This window comes from Cupressus sempervirens, chromosome 10 (genome assembly GCF_028749045.1).
Source record: "Cupressus sempervirens isolate cs-2001-9-10 chromosome 10, ASM2874904v1, whole genome shotgun sequence".
In the NCBI taxonomy this organism is placed as follows: domain Eukaryota; kingdom Viridiplantae; phylum Streptophyta; class Pinopsida; order Cupressales; family Cupressaceae; genus Cupressus; species Cupressus sempervirens.
The window spans coordinates 762,675,886-762,698,579 of record NC_143127.1 but is presented as its reverse complement, the minus strand read 5'-3'; the positions used below and the strand labels follow the sequence as shown (position 1 = coordinate 762,698,579).

At 34.0% G+C, this 22,694-nt stretch overlaps 1 protein-coding gene across 2 annotated transcripts in view; it reads right to left on the bottom strand.

Moving 5' to 3' along the window:
• Window positions 1–22,694, bottom strand: part of LOC149536100 (phenylcoumaran benzylic ether reductase IRL1-like) — a 267,322-nt gene that overhangs the window by 228,223 nt on the left and 16,405 nt on the right. The window contains exons 3-4 of one of the 2 annotated variants that reach the window (XM_089804280.1): window positions 4,245–4,301; window positions 101–133 (exon numbers count right to left, since the gene is read on the bottom strand). In XM_089804280.1, the coding sequence (XP_089660406.1) occupies window positions 101–133; window positions 4,245–4,301 (90 nt within the window). The remainder of the gene's footprint in view (window positions 1–100; window positions 134–4,244; window positions 4,302–22,694) is intronic. The other variant, XM_089804281.1, reaches the window with a different exon arrangement.

Sequence of the window (22,694 nt, the reverse complement as noted above, 5' to 3'; positions counted from 1 at the left end):
AAAATTATATATACATCAATAACTAATAAGTATACAAAATAGAAAGTGAAGAAAAGATTATGAATTAAATCAGCAAAAGAGAGAAAGGAAAACAAGTCACCCGCATACAGATACGATAAACAAAGGTGTAGATCTGCAGGTAAAACAATCAGAATTATATGCACGTCCATGTACAGGTGTTTATAATATTCAAAATACAATTAAAGAAAGAGATTGCAAAACAACATACCATGAGAACAAGAAAAAGTCAAGATTAAACAATCAGAACTAATAAACAATATAAACAGCACTGACTGTAATGTATGAGCTTTAATAGACAATATAATAACAAATATATTCTACCATGTGACGGTTCTAGTAGACTGCAAATAGAATTGTCTCTTATTCATTATAAGACAAACCTAGATGATTGTTGCAAATTCAACAGCAATGAATAAACTAGGTCTTTCAAGTCCTATATACAGATTTATTGATTGCTTGCAAATTATATGGTTGTAGAATAATAAGCAATCAAACACAGTAAAGGATAGGTGACATTAAATATGGGATAGACAAGAAAGGGGCCAATCAGCTTAGCATGTTATATCTGATCCCAAGGAAGATACCAAAGGAGTATAGAATAGAAAAAGAAATATTATAAGGAACCAATTTTATCATCTGCTACTCTATCGAAAAGGATAAGATATGAATATACAAACAACACTTATAGTGACAGTCACTGCAAATTGGTCTTAAAGAGTACTGTATGAGCTCCAAGATAATTCAATATTGTTTGTATATCACAGTAGATTATACTGAACATATGTATATCTAGATATAAATACAGAGACTGGTAATGATGTGTGTGTGTGTGTTTGAGATATATAAACATTTATAATTGTAGACAGAAATTATATTCCAATCCTGTTAGTATTTTAATCTGTTAGCAATGGTACTTTGTCCCAAGAAAGGGTAGGAGTCAGCGTTCCGTAAGCCTTCATGATATATACTTGGACCTGTGAACTTTGAGGGAATCCATTGTTGGTTTCTAGGCAACTCGGATAACATCTACTCCTTCATTAAGTTGAAGTAGTAATAAGGTAGGTATGGATGATGATAATTTGTACAGACAACATAAATCCAATAAGATTAATGACTAATCCTATCTTGGAACATTACAATCCAAACCCTAATTGAGAAATTTAGGTTAAAATTGGTTAAGTACCAATAGGGGATATTACAGAGTATCAACATTCAATTTACTTATTATGTGCTATAATGCATGTTTCTCTATGAGAGAAATCTGAGGTGAAAGCCCTTGTAATTCATATTTCTCATGGAAGTATGTGAGGTGAAAGCCCTTGTAATGCATTTTTCTCTGACACGGCAAAATATGCAATGAAAGCCTTTGTAATAATGCATTTTCTCTAAGGTGGAGAAATCTGAGATGAACGCCCTTGTGTGCCTCTAAGACAGAGGTATTGCTCTTTCCACTCATGGGAGTAGCTATAGTGGATGCCATGTTGAGAGACTCCATGACAACATCACATTAAGTGACACCTTGATGGGAGCTTGTGTTTGCATTCATTTCACACATGGGAGTTTCCATGATCAACATCATGTTGAATGACCCCATGATGCTATTACGTTGAGAGACTCCTTGATAAAAAAATTGTATCCTTCAAAAATGGGTGTAGCCATCATCGGTGTCACATTGAGAGACTCCATGACACAGATATTTGAAAAGATACCTCCCTAGCTAAGAGGAAGTGTTGATGTTGTGCAATCTAGAGTTATCTTTTTGTGGAAGTCTCTTCATTTCAATTGTAAATCTGAAAGGTCAAGACAAGCATATATACGTCTAGTGTGCTGATCATTGCTTTAGTTTTTGACCCCTATGTTTGGGGGAATTGTATTTCAAACTCTTATTATTCAATTAAGTGATATTATTGTGTGACTGAGTTTTTTACCCTCAAGTTGGAGCGTTTCCATAAATCTTTGTCTTATTGTTCATATATTTTGTTTGTCGTTTATCTTGAATTCTGGTATGAAACTTTATCAGGGTCAACCATCAATAGTTTGTGCAAATGCATGCATACATGCACACAAGTTGTGTCGCGCTACAAGAGATATTATTGCAAGATTGTCAACTATAAACACAACCACCTACAACAGGAATCCCAAATAATGGGATGTAAAAGGCCCTTTTTAGTGTAAATCATTAGACCTACAGGACAAGTGAACAATCTATTTAAAAAGAATTTCATAATAAATGAATCACAAAATAAAGGAAGATTTGGAGTGTCACATGGGCATAACAATAGACCCAAGTATGATGTAATGCAACCTTGACTTGCCACCTCCCACTAGATGTACCATGTCCTAGCATGTCTCAGACCCATTTGTAATTGAATTCAATCGCAAAACTAAACCAAAGAAACATTATAACTAAAAACTGTGAGCAAGCTTCCATTCTTGACTGTGTATCATTTCAAACTTAAAGCCAATCTGTAGGCAGTATTTAAATTTTACCGCTCAAAATCTATTGTCTTTTCTTATTAGAATGCAAAGTGATGTGTCTGTTGATGATTAGTACTTTATAAGCCATCATAGCCAGAGTGAAATTTTTGCATACCTTTCAGTTTGTATGAGATCTATATTAAGATGGGCCTGTGCTTTTTCTTTATTATTCATTATTATGAAGGTTTCTTTCGGTTGTAAGAGCAGATACAATTGAGAGCACATCTTATATAATTCTCTAGTGCTAAGACATTATTGACTTCTCATTTAGTAATATGATCTGATACGCACTGAGAGGTGCAAAAGTCTCGAGTTGCAAATCCCTATGTCCTTACACATTGGCAACTTGAGTCTTTTGCTAACCTTTCGGTTTCTATGAGATCTATATTAAAATGGACCAAATGGTTATAGTTTTTTTTTTATGAGTTCCATATTTGTATAAGGGTCAGCCATCAATATTCCATGCAAATGCAAGCATACATGCACACAACCATCTACAACAGTAATTGAAGATAGTGGAATGTAGAATGTCCCTCTCAATGCAAATCATTAGATCTAACAGGACAACTGAACAATCTTTTTTTTTTTTTAAATTATTAATACATGAATCATAAAATGAAGGGGAAAAAATGAGACTGAAATGGGCATAACAATAGATCTAAGTATGATGTGATGCAACATTGACTTGCCACCTTGAACTAGATGTAGTGTGTCCCAGCATGTCTCAGACCCATTTATAGTTGAAATCAATCCGAAAATTAAACCAAAGTAACATTTCAACTAGAAACTGCCAGTGACATTTCATTCTTGCCTACGTATAATTTCAAATGTGAGAGTCACCATGTAGGCATTATTAGAAACTGCCAGTGAGAGTCACCATGTAGGCATTATTAGAAACTTAGTCACAAGGTTCAAATTCAAATTCGAGTCCGTTGATCATAAAATTCGGATGGAATACTACAAGGGTAAAAATTCGAAGAAAAAAATTGCCATTAAATTTACCTTATATAAATTTATTTATATTTAAATATATATAACATATCAACAAATAGTCAAAATAATGTGACATTGCTAAATAATTAAACTAAACAACTCAATATTATTTTAAAGTAAAATAATATTATATTAAATAACAATATTGTATTAAATATCATAAAATTCGGATGAAGATTTGGAAAGGTAAAAATTCACTGAAATCTGAATTTTCATAGATGAAATTCAATGTATCTTGTGACTTAGATTAAAAATACTAACTCTCAAAATCTAGTATGTCTTATATTATATAATGTAAAGTGACTTGCCTGTTTATGATTAGTGCTTTATAAGCCATCATAGGTAAAAGCTAAGCCAGAAACATGCAGCTATAGGAATTCAAAATATATTTTCTGACACTTATACTTTAACGTTAACAATTAGAGAACGTATGATGCAAAACTGACAATCAGCTAGTTAATGATACCATGGCAGTTGCTTTCATTTGTAATTCTGTGAATCCAAGCTTTTCTGCTTTTCAATTGCAGAAGATTCATTTCAAATATTTAGTCTTTTGAAGCGAACGGGCCTTTTGATTACAGTGATAAATCAGAAGAAGTTATTGGCTGTGATTTCTATAGCTTCTCAGCACTTTTGCAAAAAGAATATTTCACATTATGTTGCCATCTGCTGGCATGCAAGTATTGAAATTACTAATGCAGAAATTGTCAGAAATATAAGCATCTAATCATACAAACTTTCATCAAGTTTACCTTCATATACTCTACAGTTTTGGGTGCAGCATCTTGCCTGAGAAAAACCCTAATATCCTGCAGTAAACAAGCAGATTTCATTATTATAGCAATCACATTGTCTCTTTCAATGAAATAAAGTATTCAGTTAATTGCATCAGAATACAGATTTGAGTTTAATATTTTACAAGATTTGAACATTCAAATATCAAAGGATTCTATGGCCACTATTACACATCTACTTATACCAAGCATTATTAGGAACAGACATAGAGCACAAATAGACTTCATTGGAAAAACATTACATGAATTTAGATTAGCAGAAGAACCATGCATTTTCATCAGGAATTAATCCGGTTCATCTGCAAAATTATTGTAGTAAAATCCTAGTAAAGAAAAAATAATAAGCAGCTCTAGGTAATAAGATTCTCACCAGATCATTAAACATGAGACTTCAAAACAAAAAATAGAGATATAGTTGATCTCCCACTTATATGTTATGAATACGATATTTTTTGGAATAAAATGTAAAAATCAGCAAAATAGCAGATCACTTCAGGGGGTTACTAATAATCCTTAGGAGAGTCTTTCTCTTATTTATATGCACAAGGACCTACCACTTCATCCTATTTAAGTCATCTTAAGAATATTAGTTTTAATAATAAAATAAAAATATTAAGGTACAACATGCAACAGGTGTTTATGTTGGTCCACACATAGGTAAAACTACTGAGAGGGGGGTTGAATCAATAGATTGTGGATAACTTCAAATTCTTTTACCATTCTTTTCCTCACATCAGCCTGCAGTTAGTGATGATTATAACTCAACAGGTTAAGATTAAGCAAATACACTTGAGACAAATATGGCATCACATAACACAAGTATTTATCTCATCAAAACCCAACTAGGGTGAAAACCACAATGTGTGAGACATTCCTCACAAAATTTGCACTCCCCTGAAGTGTGCCCGGCCAAGAGCTTATCTCTGTTAGAAGATTACAAGGACATTGTCAAGTGTCACCCAATTACGGGATTTAGTAAAGACTTGTGAGAGTCTTGCCCGATTAAGAGCAACCTGGTTAAAAGGACATCGGAACACAAACTAATGTGTCACCCTACTAGGGAATTTATTTACAAATGAACTTGTCAAAGCCCTCAATGGGACTTCTTGTTGTAGTGATTAGACGACAATAGATATTTTGATCTAAACAGAGTAGCTACTATATTTAGTTGGATATAGATCACCTAGATACGCCTGAACATGTCTATACCTTGCTCTGCCCTTCGCTGGCTCTGCAACTCAGACACGATTGCTACGTGCTTGGCTATGCTTGCTATAGCACACTCCTTTACCATGTTGATCAGCGCATTGGCTCTCCTCAACACTCTTTTTTCTCACACACTGTTCTTGACTCTTTCTAGTCAATCTTCTCCTTGTGAGATTACAGTTAGCTCAGCTTTGTGGCTTCTTTCTCTTACGCTCTGCAATCTAAGTTGTTCTTTCAAAATAAAAGTCTTTTAGATCATCTTCACACACTTGGTTGTAAAACCCTAATCGGAGAATTCAAATTAGAATTCCCCATCCTATGTCTAGCTTGCACTTTGTCTCTGTCTTATGTCGCTCTTGTCAAATGTACCTTGTACAAATGTAAGTCATAGATGTTCTATGACTTCGATAGCTTATTCCACTCGAAAGAATTCAAATTTGAATTCATTTGTTTGTCCTCGATGTGACAACACCGTCCCCATTAAACGCAACATCAGGTCCGGTCCACTTTCTTCATAACGTGGCAATCACGAGTATCTTGCTTTCGCACATCCCTCCGACATGCCTCATTCTTTCTTTGCATTAGTATGTCAAACCAACCTATATTCTTGCTTGACAACTTTCCTTTAAGTCCATGTAATAACCCTGTTTGGTTATGCTTCTAGCAATACCACTTATTCAGACATTTGACATTTCAACAAACACTTGGCAAACAACCCAATTATCACTGAATATATGGTATTTAAAATTCCAAAACACAATATCGGAAAATGCAACAATTGTTCACAAATTCAGTCAACCTTAGCCTTATACATTGCTGAAATTAATATCAACACTAGTATATACATCTGCCATGTGAATTTGCACATTTAAATCTAAAATAACAAAATGCTCACAACAAATTCTGAATTTATTCATTAACTTAGTATGCTTCAGACAATTCCCACTTTCAATCACATAATGATTTTATCACTGGCAAAACCACAAACGTCTAGCCTTCAGAAATCCAAGTCAAAAATTACCAGAAATCAGAGATATAAATTACCAAACTCTCAAAGATAGAATTGCCCTCTCAGCTACAGTCAATACAGTAAGAGAAGCCACTGAATTATTCCAACCAACAATCGTTCCTTAGCCACAGAGAATATAGTAGAGAAGATGCAACCAATATCTTAAAATATAATTACATCACTATGCTTCAGCAGTGATTCAAAACAATTCTCAGAAACTAATTCACAATACCTCAACTGTAAATTAAAATCACTTCTCAGCATCAAAACTCTTATACCTCAGCAAGGGCATCAAAATTTAGAACCTCAGAAAAAGCCACAAAGGCAACAAAAGCAAATAAATATCCAAGTGTTCTTTCCTCAACAAATGGGCTTGTATTTATAACCTCCAAATTCCCTTCTGTTGCCAAAATGTAACTTCACTCAAGAAGCTTCTCCACACAACATTAATTAGAAGCTTCCATTAGATTCTCTCACTTGACTTGGCTTAACTAATTAATAAATGACACTTTCCAATAATAACTCAACTCTCAACTTACGTAAAATTATAAAATTAAATTATAACTTTATAATAAGTCATTTAATAATTAATAATAATTTGGCCACTAAAAATATAATAACTCCCAAAATACTCATCATTTAAATATGTCATCTAAAATAGGAGTCATACCTATTATTTCTCCATGTGACCAAATGCACTTTCCAAAAATAGAAAGGGTTCGTCTCGATCCAAAAATGACCAACTTATCACAAATAGTAAGTACACAAAACTAAGCCCAAACGAAGTTCAATCTGAGCCAAACGAAGACCAACCTGTAGCTTACTTAGATGTGGAGAAGATAAGACCCTCCCAAGCCAAGCCACTGCCATAGAAGACCCTCTATCCACAATAATTAGCCTACAAGGATCACAATAATAGGCTAAACCCTAAAACTCTAATATAGACAAAATTGGGGACATTACAGTCCATGCGTACTTAGCATGATTTCGTCCAAGTGTGATTCCTCTTTTCACTGCCTCAGCTTGACTTGTCCTTCTTACTTCTTCGATCACACCTGTGAACTGGACTTGCACTCATGTGCTCACGTGACTTCATAGCTGTCGATGTTTTGTCTTCACCTTGACATAAATGACAGTTTAGTCATAACTGGTCATATTAGTACCTTTACCGATCTAGTCCCTTAGACTTTTGATAGTTGTGTCAACAATCTCCCCCTTTGGCATTGATGGCAACACATCGACCATATCTTTGATGACTACTTCATACTTAACAGAAAGTGTCATGATCTTTACCTTGTTCTTTCTTCTTGTCCAACATGTCCCTCTGAGATGATGCTCCATGCTACAAGTTCACTTACTTGCCTCTTATTCTCTGATAGTTCTCCCTTTGACTACCTTTCTCACTTCTGACTTCTTTCTTTTTGTTGGTGATGATTCTTTTGTCTCTTCCACTTTTTGCTTCTTTTCTTCTCCCCTTATGCTTCCTTCTTTGTTCTTCGTCTTCTTCTCCACCTTTAAAAACGATGCCAAAGGCATGCACCATGTCACTATGACTAAAAAAGAAGAAAAACATGTTGATAAGTGGTGCCTGATCAGGGAAATATTGTACACTTTTCATAAATTCTTTGGAAAAAATCAAATTTGGTTGACTCGTCAAGGATTTGTGAGTTGACTCGTCAACCATTTCCCAAGGTTGACTCGTCAAGGGTTTTTTAGGTTAACTTGTCAAAATTATCTAGCCCTAATTTTGTAAACGGCAAAAGATTGTATAAAATGGTTTAAAATTGGGGATTTCGTAATGTGTGATGTGATAGTAGCTTCTTGCAGTAGTATTGAGTTATAAGGAATTACAAATTGTAATCATTGGATAATAAGAATATTGAACTCGTTGTTTGGTGGACGTAGCCCATGGATTGGCTAAACCACATTAAATCTTTGTGTCTTGTGTTCTCTTCTATGTGCTTTACAATTTTCTGATATTGGTTAGATTTGCATGTAATTGTTATTTATGTTTCTTTAGATCTTATCAAGTGGTATCAAAGCCTAGTTCTTTCAGTTCTCTGCAGGAAAGTCTCATGGTTGAGTAAGAGTCTCACAGTTGAGTGGGAGCGATGGCAAATGAGGCTAAGCTTAAGGTTGAGAAGTTTAATGGGTAGAACTTTTAGTTATGCAAAATGCAAATGGAGGATTATCTTTATTAGAAGGATTTATGGCTGCCAATACAAGGAAAATCCAAGAAAGTGACAGTGATGACAGATGAGGATTAGAATATTTTGGACAGAAAGACACTTGAAAGTATTCATTTATACCTAGCACAATCAGTGGTATTCAATATTATGAAAAAAAAGACCACTGAAGAGTTGATGCAAACCCTAGCAAAGTTGTATGAAAAGCCCTCGGCTTCAAACAAGGTATTTCTCATGAAGCATTTATTTAGTATGAAGATGGCAAAAGGTGGATCTGTTGTTGATCATTTAAATGAATTTAATACGGAACTAGTAAGTTATCTTCAGTAAATGTCAATTTTGCTAAAGAAATTAGGGCTCTCTTGATTTTGTGTTCTTTGCCTAAAAGCTAGAATGGCTTGGTAATAGTTGTGAGTAATTCTATTTCTAGTTCTAATACCCTAAAATTTAATGATGTTATTAGTGTTATTCTGAGTGAGAAAACTCGTAGGAAAAGCTCAAGTGGATTTACATCAAGAAGTGTCTTGAACACACAAAGTAGAGTCAGAACAAATGAGAGGAAAAAATTTTGGAAATCGTGGAAAATCAAGAGGAGAATCAAAGGGAAAGAGGTCTCAATCCATAGGACCAAGAGATTGCTAGTATAGTGGGAAACCAAGCCATAAGAAAAAAGATTGTTGGACTCAAAAGAACAATGAAGAAGACAAACAAGAAGGAAATACGGAGGTTAATATGGTAAGTAATAAATCTGAGGATGTTTTGCTTCTTTACTTAGAAAATGTTGATGATTCATGGGTTTTAGATTGAGGGGCTTCATTTCATGCTACTCCCCATAGAGATTATTTTCTTGATTATGTCCAGCCGGATTTTGGGCTTGTTTGTTTGGGAGAAAATGAACCCTGTCAGATTGTTGGAAAGAGGAAAATTAAGATTAAGTTGTAAAATAGGAAACATTGGCTACTACAAGAGGTAAGACATGTTCAAGGCTAAGTAGGGATTTAATTTCAACAAGGCAATTTGGTGATGAGGGTTGCACAGTTACTTTAAATAATAAAAATTGGCAAGTTTCAAATGGTTCCTTAGTAGTAGCAAAAAGTGTGAAAGTAGGCACCTTATATCTTTGTATAAGTCATATTGTTACATTTACTTTAATTGCTTCAGAGATATATGAATGTTTAGGAACAATTGTTGCGCTTGAGCACGGAGAACAAACAGTTGTTATGGATTCTAAAACAACAATATACAACAATAGACTTGGGCACATGAGTGAGAAAGGTATGAAATTACTTCATTCAAAGAAAAAGTTTTGTCAGGTCAGAAATGTGTCAATATGGATTTCTGTGAAAGTTGTGTTTATGAAAAATAAAAGAGAGTGAGTTTTGTGAAAAGTGGGAAGGATAAGAAAAATAAGAAATTAGAGCTTGCGCATACAAATGAATAGGGACCAGCTCAGGTATCTTCCCTTGGTGGCTCTCATTATTATGTTACATTCATTGATGAGGCAACTTGAAAAGTATGGGTTTATTTCTTTGTGTATTTTGAACTTTTAAGAAATGAAAATGTTGATTAAAAATGAGATTGGTAAAAAGATAAAATGTCTCAAATTTCATAATGGTGGTAAGTATTGCAGCAAAGGATTTGACAATTCTTGTTTCACTAATGGTATTTGTAGACAGAAAACTATTCCATGGACTCCACAAGAAAATGGAGCGGTTGAATGCATGAATAGGACAATAATAGAGCATGCAAGGAGTATGAAGTTGCATATTGAACTTCCCTTGAACATGTGGGCAGAGGGTGTATTGTTGTGTATTTGATCAATAGAAGTCTCTCTACTCCTTTGGGTTGTGGTATTCAAGAGGAAGCCTAGACGAGTAAGAAGGTGAATTATTCTTTTCTCAAAACCTTAAGTTGTCAAGCATTTCCAGATATATATTCTAAAAATAGACCCAAGCTGGAAATTAAATCTAAGAAGTGTATACTTGTTGGACATGACATTGATGAATTTGATTATAGACTTTGAGATTTTAAAAATCATAAAATTGTAAGAAGCAGGCATGTCATATTCAATGAAAAAGTGTTGTACAAAGATTTGCTGCAGCAGCATGAGAAGAATGAAAATGATTATGTAGTGTTGGATGATATTCAAAAGGACGATATTCCAAAAGTCCCTCATGCTCCACAACAACAACAATATACCACAAGCCACAGTAAATGTTAGATGGTCAACAAAGCTAAGTAAACCTCCACAAAGAGTTCCTCCCTCTTTGTATTCTATTTTATTAACAGATGTTGGTAAACTTGAATGTTATGATGAAGTTGTGCAGATGGATACAAAGCTTTAGTGGGAGTCTATAATAACAGATGAAATGGACTCCTTGCTAAAAAACAAACTTGGAATTAATGTAAGTTGCCTACAGGTAAAAGAGCTTTACAAAATAAACGGGTTTATAGGTTGAATGAAAAGGATGGAGGTAAGAAAACATTTAAAATCAGGTTAGTTGTAAAAGGATTTGCACAAAAAAGGAAATTGATTTTGATGAGATATTTTCTTCAATTGTTAAAATGACTTCTATTCGTACTATTTTAAATATTGCGGCTACTAAAGATTTGCATTTAGAGCAGCTTGATGTTAAAACAAAAAAATTTCATGGTGATTTGAATGAAAAAATATATATATAATAGCCACAAGGATTTGAGGTCAAATGTAAGGAGAGCTTAGTATGCAGATTGAAGAAAAGTTTATATGGCTTGAAGCAAGCACCCCGGCAATGATATCTTAAATTTGACAATTTTATGAATGAGCATACTTATACTCAGTGTCATTTCGACCATTGTGTTTACTTTAAGAGGTTGGATGATGACAGCTACATTATTTTATGTTTGTATGTTGATATGCTTGTAGTTGGGTCTAACATAGATCACATTGAGAAATTGAAAAAATAATTAGCACATTCATTTTCTATGAAAGATTTGGGGGCCGCAAAGCAAATCCTTGGTATGAAAATTTGCAAAGATAGGAAAAACAGAAAATTGACACTATCTCAAGCTAATTATATTGAAAAGGTGTTGCAACGTTTCGCTCTATGGAGGATGTCAAAGTTGTCGGCACACCTTTGCCTGGTCATTTATAATTGACTAAGGAGATGTGTCCAAAGACATAGGATGAGGAGGATAAAATGTCCAAGGTACCTTATGCTTCAGCTGTCGAAAGTTTGATGCATGCTATGGTATGTACTAGGTCAGATATTGCACCTGTAGTGGGAGTCGTTAGCAAGTATATGAATCTCTTTGAGATTGAGAATTGGAATGCAATCAAATATTCTCAGATATTTAAGAGGAACATCCAGAAAGTGTTTACATTTTGGGGGCTTTACTACTGATTTTTAAGGCTATGTTGACTCGGATTTGGCAGAGAATATTGATACTAGGCAAAGTACTACAGGTTATGTATTTACTATGTTGGGACAGCAATGAGATGGGTTTTCTAGTTACAAAAGGTGAATGTTTTATCCACTACAGAGGTAGAGTATGTTGCTGCAGAGTTAGCCAAGGAGATGATATGGCTTCAATTCTTCATGGAAGAATTGGAACAGACATCCACAGAGGGATAATTATTTGTATACATATAGTCAAAGTGTCATTCATCTTGCCAAGAATTTCGCTCTGCGTTCAATGACAAAACACATACAATTGCACTACCATTTCATTCCATCAATTTTGGATGATAGACAATTAAAGCTAGACAAGATACATATGGATGATAATCCAGCACACATGTTTACAAAGGTAGCGACAACAAAGAAGTTGAACTCCTCTTCAATTTCAGTTGGTCTTCTAAACTGAACAAAATAAAGGAATAGTTGTGTCTAGGGTAATTCGATCTAGTGGGAGCCTCATGTGGTAGCGATAGTACTACAAGGTCAAACTCCAAGTGAGAGATGGTTTACTGTGGAGCCTAATCAGTCCCCAAGTGGGAGATTGTTGATATATGGGAAGTACTAAACACTTTTCATAAATTCTTTGGGATTCAGGGCATTACCCAAGAAAAAAAAAATTGGTTGAGTCATCAAGGATTTTTGTGTTGACTCGTCAACTATTTCCCAAGGTTGACTCGTCAAGGATTTTTTAGGCTAACTTGTCAAAATTATCTAGCCCTAATTTTATAAGCGGCAAAAGCTTGTATAAAATGGCTTAGGGTTAGGGATTTAATGTGTGTAATGTGATAGTAGGTTCTTGTGGCGGTATTGAGTTGTAAGGGATTACAGATTGTAATCAGATTGCAATAATTGCATAATAAGAATATTGGACTCGTCATTTGGTGGACGTAGCCCAAGGATTAGGTGAACTACGTTAAATCTTTGTTTCTTGTGCTCTCTTCTGTGTGGTTTTTTTTTTTTTATTGGTTATATTTGCATGTAATTGTTATTTTTGTCTCTTTCAATCCTAACAAAACCATTAGTATCACATGTAGAGAAGAAAAGGTCATATTAGATTTTGGACAATGGATGCTCACGTCATATGATTGGTGACATGAATAATTTTGTTGAATTTAACAGTTCTGATGGAGAAATATTTATAGTTGGTAAGAATGCACCATGTCCTATTAAAGGAAAAGGATCTATTACACTTTTTAGGAAAACTAACACTGAAGATGTCTACTTTGTTGATGGATTGAAACATAACTTTTTGGTACTGGGCAGCTTGTTGATAAGGGATATCTTTTGCAATACTAAGAAGACTTGCATAATCAAAGACTAGAATGGTAAACTGATTGGAACAAGTACAAGGACTAAAGGTGGTGTATTTCAATTAAATCCTACTGAAATGACATATTTGGTTGCTAAAATGGATGACAATTGGATGTGGCATAAGAACTTCTTTCATATTTACATTGATAATATTGTGAAGATCAATACTATAAATACAGTAAGAGATCTACCTAAGATTGTGAAACCTTCTATCATGGTTTACAAAGAACTCTTTTCTACGCAAGATATTCACTACATCATGCAAATTGGAGATTGTGCACACAGATTTATGTGATTCTACAAGAGCAAGAGCATTTTATGGTGAAAGGTACATTATTCTTTTCATTGATGATTTTACAAGAATGATGTAGGTAGCATTTCTTGCAGAGAAATCTTAAGCTTTTGAGAAATTCAACTTATTCAAAATTAGAGTAGAGAATGAATCGTGATTAAAGAAGATAAGGTGTTTGATATCACATAGAGGAGAAGAATTTATATCAAATCAGTTCAATAACTTCTAAGAAGACAATGGGATTGAAAGACAACTTTCAGCTCCTAAAACACCACAATAGAATGGGATAGTAGAAAGAAGAAATAGATCAATGGGTGAGGCAACTAGAGCTATGATGCTTGAAGGTAATGTATCACACATCTATTGGAGAAAAGCAATAAACACCACAGTATACACCATGAACAGAGCACAGATCAGACAAGGTATTGGTAAGAGACCTTATGAACTTTGGTTTGGACATACACCTACTGTCAAATACTTTAGAATGCTTGGAAGCAAATGTTATATCAAAAGAGAAGATGACATAGGAAAGTTCAATCCTGGAAGTGATGAAGGCATATTTCATGGATATTAATTGAAAAGCAAGACATATAAATGTTTTAATCAAAGATTGAGAACAATAGTTGAAACCTTAGTCACAAGGTTTGCCGAATTTTGGCCATAAGGTTCGAAATTCGGCGAACTCCAAAACAGCATTAAAAATTTATTGAAATTCGTCTAAGATTTGTGCAAGAACAAAAGGGAAGCAATCGTTTGGTATCCTCGTCTAACTCATACCCCTCTTTGAGCTTTGCAAATGATTGCACGAGATTTTGAGAAGGTCGTTGCGGTCGAATTTGAAGGCCTCTTTTGTCATTGTCAACATCTGTGCAACCACAGATCGTGTACACGAAACACAGAGTGCTTCCGCACATTCACGAACACACAACCCTTCTAAGAAATTCACCAACTTGAGCAAGCTTGACCGACGGGCAAATTTTGAAGTCTATAGTATCTATGTGCCCCAATTAGAGCACTTCAAAATAGGGTTAATCCGATCGTTGCTTAATATTTTTTGTGCTAAATAATATTTATTTATATTGCATCTTTATATGTTTAGATAATATTGATTTATATGTTAATAATATTTGTTTAATTCATATGGTGATATTTGTTGTGTTGTTTTGTTTTTTCAAATTTTAATGTTTTCAACATTATTATTATTTTTATTTACATAGTGTTTTTATATTTAGATAATATTATGTTATAAGATAAATAATAGTAGATATAATCTATCTATTTAAATTAAAATATTGTTCTATATAATATTTATTTATTTTTGTAATTTATTACTTATATTTTTAAAAAAATAATTTATATAGGTGAATTTCATGTCGAATTTTTTCCAATGTTTTTTGCATTGTCGAATTTTATCCGAATTTCTAAGTTGTCGAACACGAACTCGAACTCGAACCTTGTGACATAGGTTGAAACACTAATGTGAAAGTTGATGAGAAATTTGGAATAGAAGAAAGAATGCTTGATTATGATTCAAATAATGATGCAAATAATAGTCAAAGGCTTAACAATCATAATGAGCAGCAATTATTCTATGAAACTGATAATGATTTGCAGACTGAAGAACAGAAAGAAGAACCAAGAACAGAAGTTAGAGAAGAACAAGGAAAACCTATAAACAAAGAACACCAAGATATGCAGCAAGAACTTACCCTGAGAAACGGATTATTGGAAGTGCAAACAAAAGAAGTTTTGACCAAAAATAAGGTAACAAATGAAATTTGTTTGATATCGCAAGTTAAACCTAAGATTGCAAATGAAGCATGTAAAGATGAATTTTGGAAAAAGGCTATGAGAGAAAAACTTGATCAGAATGAAAAGAACAAAACATGGGAACTAGTCCCTTTACCTAAAGACAAGAACATTATTGACACCAAGTAGATTTTCAAAAACAAGATGAATGAACAAGGAGAACTATAAGAAACAAAGCAAGGTTAGTACGTAAAGGTTATTCACAACAACAAGGAATTGATTTTGAAGAAACTTTTGCCCCTCTTGCTAGACTTGAGGCAGTAAGAATGTTTTTGGCATATGCATCTAACAAGAATTTCAAGGTATATCAATAGATGTTGAATCAGCATTTTTGAATAGAGAACTTGAAGAAGAAATTTACATTGAGCAACATGAAAGCTTTGCACTAACTGAAGACAAAGATATGGTTTACAAACTGAAAAAGGCATTGTACGGATTGATGCAAGCACCTACAACTTGGTATGTGAGATTGGATGAACACTTGCAAAGTTTGAGATTCAAGAAAGGTAATGCAGACAATAACAAGCACTTAAGAGAAAATTCACATGGATAACTAATTATTAAAGTATTTGTTAATGATATAATCTTTGGAAGAAATGATGAAGCTACTAGGGAGAAATTTTCAGAAGAGATGAAGAATGAATTTGAGATGAGTATGATTGGTGAGATGAAATATTTCTTGGAACTGCAAATAACTCAGAATAATGTTGGCATTTTCATATCACAAACAAAATATTTGAAAGATCTATTGACAAGGTTTAGATTGAAAAGTTGTAAACCAGTTAGAACACCTATGGTCACAGGATGTAAATTGTTAAGCAAAGATGAATCACCTAGTGTAATGCAAACAAAGTACAAATCAATAATAAGAGGATTGCAATATCTAACACATGCAACTTACAAGACCAGATATAACTAATGCAGTTGGTATCACAGCAAGATTCCAAGAAGATCCTAAAGAGACACAATTAGCAACAGTAAAGAAAATTTTCAGATTTTTGAAGGGTACATGAGACTATGGACTATGGTATGATAGATCACATGATTTCACCTTATGTGCATACACTAATGCAGATTGGGTAGGAAATGTGGATGATAGATAGTGTACGAGTCGAGAAGCATTCTTCTTGAGAGGAAGATTGGTTTCATGGCTACACAAGAAACAAGATTGTATATCACAATGTACAGTAGAAGCAGAGGATGTAGCAGCAGCAAATAACTATAATCAAATTATTTGGATGAAGCAGATATTAAAGGACATAGGTATTGAGTTTCTATAGCCTATTATCATTCATTGTGATAATAAACGCACGAATAGTATGTCAAGCAGTCCAGTATTACATTTAAACACTTAACACATTGCTATAAAAGATCACTTTTTGAGAGAGAAGGTAGCAAAGAAGGAAATCAGATTGGTGTATGTTAGTACAAAGGAACAGATAGCAGATATCTTTACAAAAACGTTAGCTAAGGATACTTTTAAGTACCTTAGTGGCATACTTGGGGTTACTCCCCAACCTTCTTCAGAGTAATTGATACAAGATTGCATCAGTCCAGTATATTCAAAGCATTTTCTTACACCTGGACTGGATGCTTAGTGATGCTTCCTTTGGGGGAGTACTCACCTTGGACGGAGTTATTGAGAACTCTTGGGCAAAGTTTTGTATAACAATGTCTATTTGCACTTAGCTTTTTCATTTTTTGCAGATTGTTTTGGAGATGATTGAATAATGAGAGCACTTTGGATTCTTATATTGGCATAATGGCACCTTTGTCATTCATATCAATGAAAAAACTTATCTATGAATACGAGAGAGTAACAGTATGAGAAGAGTAACACCTTTGGGGAAGAAGTATTAAAAAGAGCAATTGATGTTAATAAGGGAATATTTCAGAACTTTATTGAACCATCAATCTAGATAGGGAAGACCATTTGCATTTATAGTTTTTCATCATATGTTGCCATCAATGCCAAAGTGGGAGATTGTTAGCATGAATATTAGAAGTATTCCTAAGGGTGAGATTGTTGGTATGCTTTGGGAGATGATTAAGTGGCTGGCACTTGTATTGATTTCTTATGTCTTGCATTCATGACTTAGTTTGTCATCGATGTCAACATATAAATGAAAGTCAGAGTTCGAGAGGCAGATTTGTTCAACAGGGTCAGAGTTTGAGAAACTTTGTTCTCTACTCTTAGAAGCATGTTTCTGTGTATGTCTAGATGATATATCTATGTGTGCAAAAAGTTATTCTAAGGATTGAGTGAGTTATAGTTGAATATGTGAAGACTAGTCACGAGACTGTACGCAGGAAACTATATCTGGTAAATCTATTTTATCTGTTAAGCGAGATGGAATCCAGTATAGCAGGCTTAAATTATGGATGAAGACATGTTTGTGATGATGCATTTGAGGTAACAGAATCTAGATTTCACTTGGTGAAGACCTTTAAAGGATAACGTGTTATTTATTCATTGTTAGCCGACTTTTCGGTTATCTTATTTTTGGGATGTGCAAAATACAATGTAACATATAATGTATTATCTTAGGGAAGCCTCAAGGCAGACTCAATTAGTTACTAGGACAAGGTATAAAAGAAAGAAGCTTTCCTTGGTTGTAAGTGTTATTGTCATTGTGTAATTGTGATATAATTGATGTATTGATGTTGAGGATGCGAACTTGATGAGATCTAAACAGAAGATGATAATGGAAATGTATTGAGAACATGAAAGGAACTGTATTGGCGAAGAAGATGATGTATTGGTCAGTACACCCTTTGATATGGTATCATAGAGATCTGTGTTGTGGATCAGCTCCAAAGCAATTTGGACAGTGGGTTCAATTGACTTCCTATCAACTCCTAACAAGGTTGGATTTTTCTACAAGGATTAAAAGTCTCCTAGCAGAGACTCAAATGTACTGATTGTATGTAACTAGCTCCTAACATGGTCATTTCCTTTTGCAAGGAATTTTTATATTAGTACATCATCTTGTGGGCATCATTCCGACCAAGATTTTCCCTCAGATCAAGGGTTTCCCTAGTTATAAAAATCTTGTGTTATTGTGCATGATTCTTATGTTGTGGTTGTTGCATAGATTTGTTATAAGATTTGGATTTGATAAGATTAATTTAAGCTAATCACACAACTGATTCACCTCCCCCCCTCTCAGTTGTGTTGGTGGACTTGACTTCCTAACAGAAAAGAAATATTAAGCGGAAGAGAGATTTTCGTCGTTTGTGGATTACTCGGATTAATGCAGCATCCCGTGCTAATGGATTCTCCTATAATAAATTTATACAATTTTTATACAAAAGGCAGTTGCTTACAAATCGTAGAACACTTGCACAAATAGCTGTATTAAATAATAATTGCTTCTCTATGATGCTCGAAAATATTCCTGTATTATGAAATAGTAACACCCAATCTCCCGAGGAAATTTTCCGGGAAACTAAAGACAGTATGAAAATGAATTCGAAATGACTTGGATAATGAAATTCTTTTCATTTTATTTATAGAAAGAGAAAAAAATCTGCACTATCTTTTTTAGATATCCCAGCTCAAATTAAATGGAGGAGTCTTAAGCTCTAATTACTTTTGAATTGAATGAAAGAAAGGGTATCAAAGATAGAATACGAGCTTGTTTAATAGCTCTAGCTATTAAGCGTTGTTTTTTCAACGTTAATCGATTCCTTCGACGAGATAGTATTTTTCCTTGCTCACTAATAAATCGACTAATTAAGCTAATATTTTTATAATCCATTTGCTCTCCAGGCTGAATTGGCGATAAACGTCTTCGAAAAGAATGCTGATTTGGAGAAAATCGCTTAGATGCATTTCGAAAAGATGACTTAGATCTATTTCTCAATTTAGATCTACTTCTCAATTTATATCTACTTCTCAATTTAGATCTATTTCTAAACTTATTAGATCTATTTTGAGAATATGGTTTATATGTATTCCGAAAAGATGGCTTCATTTTATTCATAGTTTGTTTTATGAACCTTTCAAATACTATTTATTTTGTTTCAAAATATTTCGAAAAGAAATATTGACAGTGACTTGTTAATATATATACAAAGATAAAGAAAATCGCTTAATATATTGAAGATATTTATTTCTTTATCTTTGTATATATATTAACAAGTCATTGTCAATATTTCTTTTCGAAATATTTTGAAACAAAATAAATAGTATTTGAAAGGTTCATAAAACAAACTATGAATAAAATGAAGCCATCTTTTCGGAATACATATAAACCATATTCTCAAAATAGATCTAATAAGTTTAGAAATAGATCTAAATTGAGAAGTAGATATAAATTGAGAAGTAGATCTAAATTGAGAAGTAGATCTAAGTCATCTTTTCGAAATGCATCTAAGCGATTTTCTCCAAATCAGCATTCTTTTCGAAGACGTTTATCGCCAATTCAGCCTGGAGAGCAAATGGATTATAAAAATATTAGCTTAATTAGTCGATTTATTAGTGAGCAAGGAAAAATACTATCTCGTCGAAGGAATCGATTAACGTTGAAAAAACAACGCTTAATAGCTAGAGCTATTAAACAAGCTCGTATTCTATCTTTGATAACCTTTCTTTCTTTCAATTCAAAAGTAATTAGAGCTTAAGACTCCTCCATTTAATTCGAGCTGGGATATCTAACAAAGATAGTGCAGATTTTTTTCTCTTTCTATAAATAAAATGAAAAGAATTTCATTATCCAAGTCATTCCGAATTCATTTTCGTACTGTCTTTAGTTTCCCGGAAAATTTCCCCAAGAGATTGGGTGTTACTATTTCATAATACAGGAATATTTTCGAGCATCATAGAGAAGCAATTATTATTTAATACAGCTATTTGTGCAAGTGTTCTACAATTTGTAAGCAACTGCCTTTTGTATAAAAATTGTATAAATTTATTATAGGAGAATCCATTAGCACGGGATGCTGCATTAATCCGAGTAATCCACAAACGACGAAAATCTCTCTTCCACTTGATTCTATCTCGGTGAGCGGATGAGATATTCTCTCACTTCTCCATCCTCATTCATTCTATTTCTAAATACCCGTTCTGTGCCTATGACATTTTTGTCTTAATGTCAGGTCACCAAGGTCCATCTATCATTCTTCACTATCTGGTCGATTTATTCCTCAATCGCCTTTCTCTAGTCTCCATCCTTTAAAGCTTCCCTTGCAATTTTGGGCTTCATGTGTGAGAGCAGAAAAACTCTCTCTCTCACCTTCCTTCCAATCATCACTCCAGTATCCTTGTCTCCAATAATTTGATCAGACGAGTGGTGTCTTCTTACATATTTAGCTAGCATTGGTTCTCCTTCAGGTGCTTCAACTCTTTGTTCTTCAGGTTGTATTACTTCTGTCTTTATTGGCACTTGCTATTGTGCTGCCTCGATTGGTGCATCTAGCAATGACTGGGTCAGTAGAATGTATACAAGTATTTTGTAGTCTTTTGGCTCCTTTTTGCTTTCTTCTTTGTTCTTCTCAAATAAATCATCTACCTTCACACTACTAGATTCCACAATTTTGTTTGTTCGGATGTTCAAACACCAGTACGCCTTACTCTTTGTAGAGTATCCCAAAAAGATACTTTCAGCTCAAACTTCCCTCGATATTCATCCCTTTTTATATAACACTTGCTTCCAAATTCTTCGAAGTAACTCACCGATGGTGAGTGTCCAAACCATAACTCATAGGGTGTTTTAATCATACCTTTCTTCACCTATACCGTATTCAAGGTGTACACAACTGTGCTTACAGATTCTCTCCAATAGATTTGCACAAAATTGTTTTGAATCATCAATGTTCTACCACAATCTATGATTGTTTTATTCCTTCTCTTTACAACACCATTATGTTTTGGTGTCCTGGGAGCTGACATTTGCCTCTTGATCCCATGTTCTTCATAGTAGCACTCAAATTCTTGTAAGGTAAACTCACCTCCCCAGTCTAATTTCAGATACTTCTACACCTTACCGGTCTCTCTCCCTACCTTTTCTTTGTAGGCATTGAACATGTGAAAATCTTTTGACTTCACCTTCAAACTAATAGTCCACAACATTCTAGAAAAATCATCAATGAACAACATAAAATACCTATTACCAGATACACTCTTAGTCCTCATGGGACCACACAAGTCAAAGTGTACTAACTCAAAGATTTGTTAAGAAGTAAATGATTTACTAAAAAATCTAGAACTAGCCAACTTTGATAGTTGACAATCTTTACACGTGAAATTGTCATGTTTATTTATCTAAGGCAAGCCTCGTACACATTTCTTTTTCCCTACCTTGATAGTACTCTCAAAATTTACATGACATAACCTCCTACGCCACAACCAACTACTATCATACTTTGCTATATAGCAGTTATTTACTAAGGCATTGAGGTAAAAGAGATTACTTCTACTTTGTTCGCCTGTACCCTGTAGCTTACTTGTCTTGTCAAGAATTTTGCAAGACCCTTTATCACACTCAAACCTTTAACCCTTATTAATTAGTTATGCTACACTTAATAGGTTATATTTGAGACCTACAAGATAAACATCTTCACAGTTACTGAAGTCATGTACAGATACAGTGCCCTTACATACTAGGGGAGAGGACCCAGTACTTGAACACCCTAACTTCGCACTTATCAAAACCTTACGTAAAAATTTCAAATCGCTCCCAGTTTTTTACAATAGCTTACTTGGCGAGTCACCTACTTATAACTAAGGTTTCAAGTCCATGTCACCTGTTATGATGCCACATCAGCATGCTTTTTGCCAAGTTGTCCAAAACAGCCCAAAAAAAAAGTGAGACCAATGGTCGTGCATAAAGGGTACCCATAGTTGAACAGCTGATGTGGCATCACATCATTGGTTAATTTTTATAACTAAAGGTACATTTTATTCAATTTTGGGTTGTTAGCATTGTACTAACAACTTTAAAGTCACAAGTATTGGTACAATGTTGTCAAAAAAATTGAACATTAAGTCAATAAGTGTAGGTATCAAGTGAACAACTCTATTCACAACTATTGGAACGCATTCAAGTACTGGGTCCTCTCCCCTACTATACACAAGAATTGTTGTGGAATCTTATACTCTTCCACTTCATGGAACTTGCTCCTGTCCCAAGTCATATGGTGAGAGCATCCGCT